At 54.7% G+C, this 1,955-nt stretch overlaps 1 protein-coding gene across 2 annotated transcripts in view; it reads left to right on the forward strand.

Moving 5' to 3' along the window:
• APOC3 (apolipoprotein C3) overlaps positions 1 to 1,706 on the forward strand; it is a 3,003-nt gene extending 1,297 nt beyond the window's left edge. For both annotated transcript variants that reach the window (XM_017523343.1, XM_037736655.1), the window contains one exon: positions 1,400 to 1,706. In XM_017523343.1, the coding sequence (XP_017378832.1) occupies positions 1,400 to 1,517 (118 nt within the window). In that variant the 3' untranslated portion in view covers positions 1,518 to 1,706. The remainder of the gene's footprint in view (positions 1 to 1,399) is intronic.
• Positions 1,707 to 1,955: the final 249 nt, after the last annotated feature.

Here is a 1,955-nt window from a genome sequence, read left to right on the forward strand (position 1 = left end):
TTTTTTGAGATGGAGTCTCGCTCTGTCACCCAGGCTGGAGTGCAGTGGCACGACCTTAGCTCACCGCAACCTCCGCCTCCCAGGTTCAAGCGATTCTCCTGCCTCAGTCTCCCAAGTAGCTGGGATTACAGGCATGTGCCACCATGCCCAGCCAATTTTTGTATTTTTAGTAGAGACGGGGTTTCACCATGTTGGTCAGGCTGGTCTTAAACTCCTGACCTCAGGTGATCCACCCACCTCAGCCTCCCAAAGTGCTGGGATTACAGGCATGAGCCACTGCACCTAGCCCATTTTTTTTTTCCCAAAGGTCTGGCTAGAGCAGTGGTCCCCAACCTTTTTGGCACCAAGGACCAGTTTTGTGGAAGACAATTTTTCCGTAGACTAGCCGGGATGGTTTGAGGATGAGTGAAACTGTTCCACCTGAGAGCATCAGGTCTTAGATTCTGACAAGGAGCGCTCAACCAAGATCCCTCGCATGCGCATGCGCAGTTCGCAGTAGGGGGGTCACACTCCTAAGACAACCTAACACTGCCTGATCTGACAGGACGCGGGGCTCAGGAGCTAATGCCCGCCCACCCACCACTCATCTCCTGCTGTGTGGCCCGGCTCCTAACAGGCCACGGACCAGTACCCATCTGTGGCTTGACGCTTGGGGACCCCTGGGCTAGAGGTTTGCCTTGGGAGGCCTCACCTGACCCACCTGACCCAATTCTAGCCTGGGTGTGAGAGCACTTCTGCCTTGTTCCAAGAGCCGAGGCCAGTGTGAGCAGAAGCCCATCCTTCTCTCCCAACCTGCCTCTGCTCACCGGTCCTCTCCTCTCCCCGACTCCCTTCTCCACCTCACCCGACTGGCACTGGCCGGCATAGCAGAAGTGTGCTTAAATATTCTTAGTCTTCAGAACCGGCCGTGGGGTAGGCGCTATTTTCCCACTTTGCAGATGAGAAAACTGGGGCTCACAGCAAGTAGGTGACCTGCCTCAGATCACACAGCTAATTAATCTTCTAATGACTTTCCAAATGAGAGGCTGCCTCCCTCTGCCCCTCCCCACTTAGAGCCACCAGGTTGTACAACTCCAGGGGGTGCTGTTTGCACAGAAAACAATGACAGCCTTGATCTTTCACATGTCCCCACCATGTCACTCCTTAGGCCCATGGATACAAACATCAGATGTGACCTGGAGACAGCAGAGTTAGACTTGGCTGGGGGTCCCTGTGAGGGTATCCCTTGTCCCAGGGTGGCAGCCGTGGGTGATTCCTGCCTGAGATCTCTGGACTGTTGTCAAGTGAAGTTGAGAGGGTGGCTGGGAGAGCCAGTGAGGACATGGGTGTGGGTCCCATGTTGCCTACAGAGGAGTTCTCATGTCTTCCCCACCTCCATTGCTTCTCCTTACTGATTTAGGGACTGGGTGACCGATGGCTTCAGCTCCCTGACAGACTACTGGAGCACCATTAAGGGCAAATTCTCTAGGTTCTGGGATTCGAACCCTGAGATCGCAGCTCCGGCCGAGGGTGTCTGAGACCTCAATTCCCCAAGTCGACCTGCCTGTCCATCCTGCCAGCTCCTTGGGTCCTGCAGTCTCCAGGCTGCCCCCACAGGTTGCTTAAAAGGGACAATACTCTCAATGCCCTCCCACCCCCTCCTCATGCCTGGCCCCCCCAGGCATGCTGTCCTCCCAATAAAGCTGGACAAGAAGCTGCTATGAGTGGGCCGTTGCAAGTGTGCCATCTGTGTCTGGGCATCGGAGAGGGCCAAGGCTGTTCTGTGGGTGGGCACTGGCCAGCATTCTGTTCACTTCCTGTAGCTGGGTGATCTCTGCGCCTCAGTTTCTTCATCTCTAAGGGAGGAATCACTCTCCGTACCCTGCCTTCCTTGACAGGTTTATGTGGAAGGTCAAACAGGACAATACATTTGCTGATACTTTGATAAACTGTTAAGTGCCGCTCAACATGACTTG

Source organism: Cebus imitator, unplaced genomic scaffold (genome assembly GCF_001604975.1).
Source record: "Cebus imitator isolate Cc_AM_T3 unplaced genomic scaffold, Cebus_imitator-1.0 Scaffold28, whole genome shotgun sequence".
Taxonomy (NCBI): domain Eukaryota; kingdom Metazoa; phylum Chordata; class Mammalia; order Primates; family Cebidae; genus Cebus; species Cebus imitator.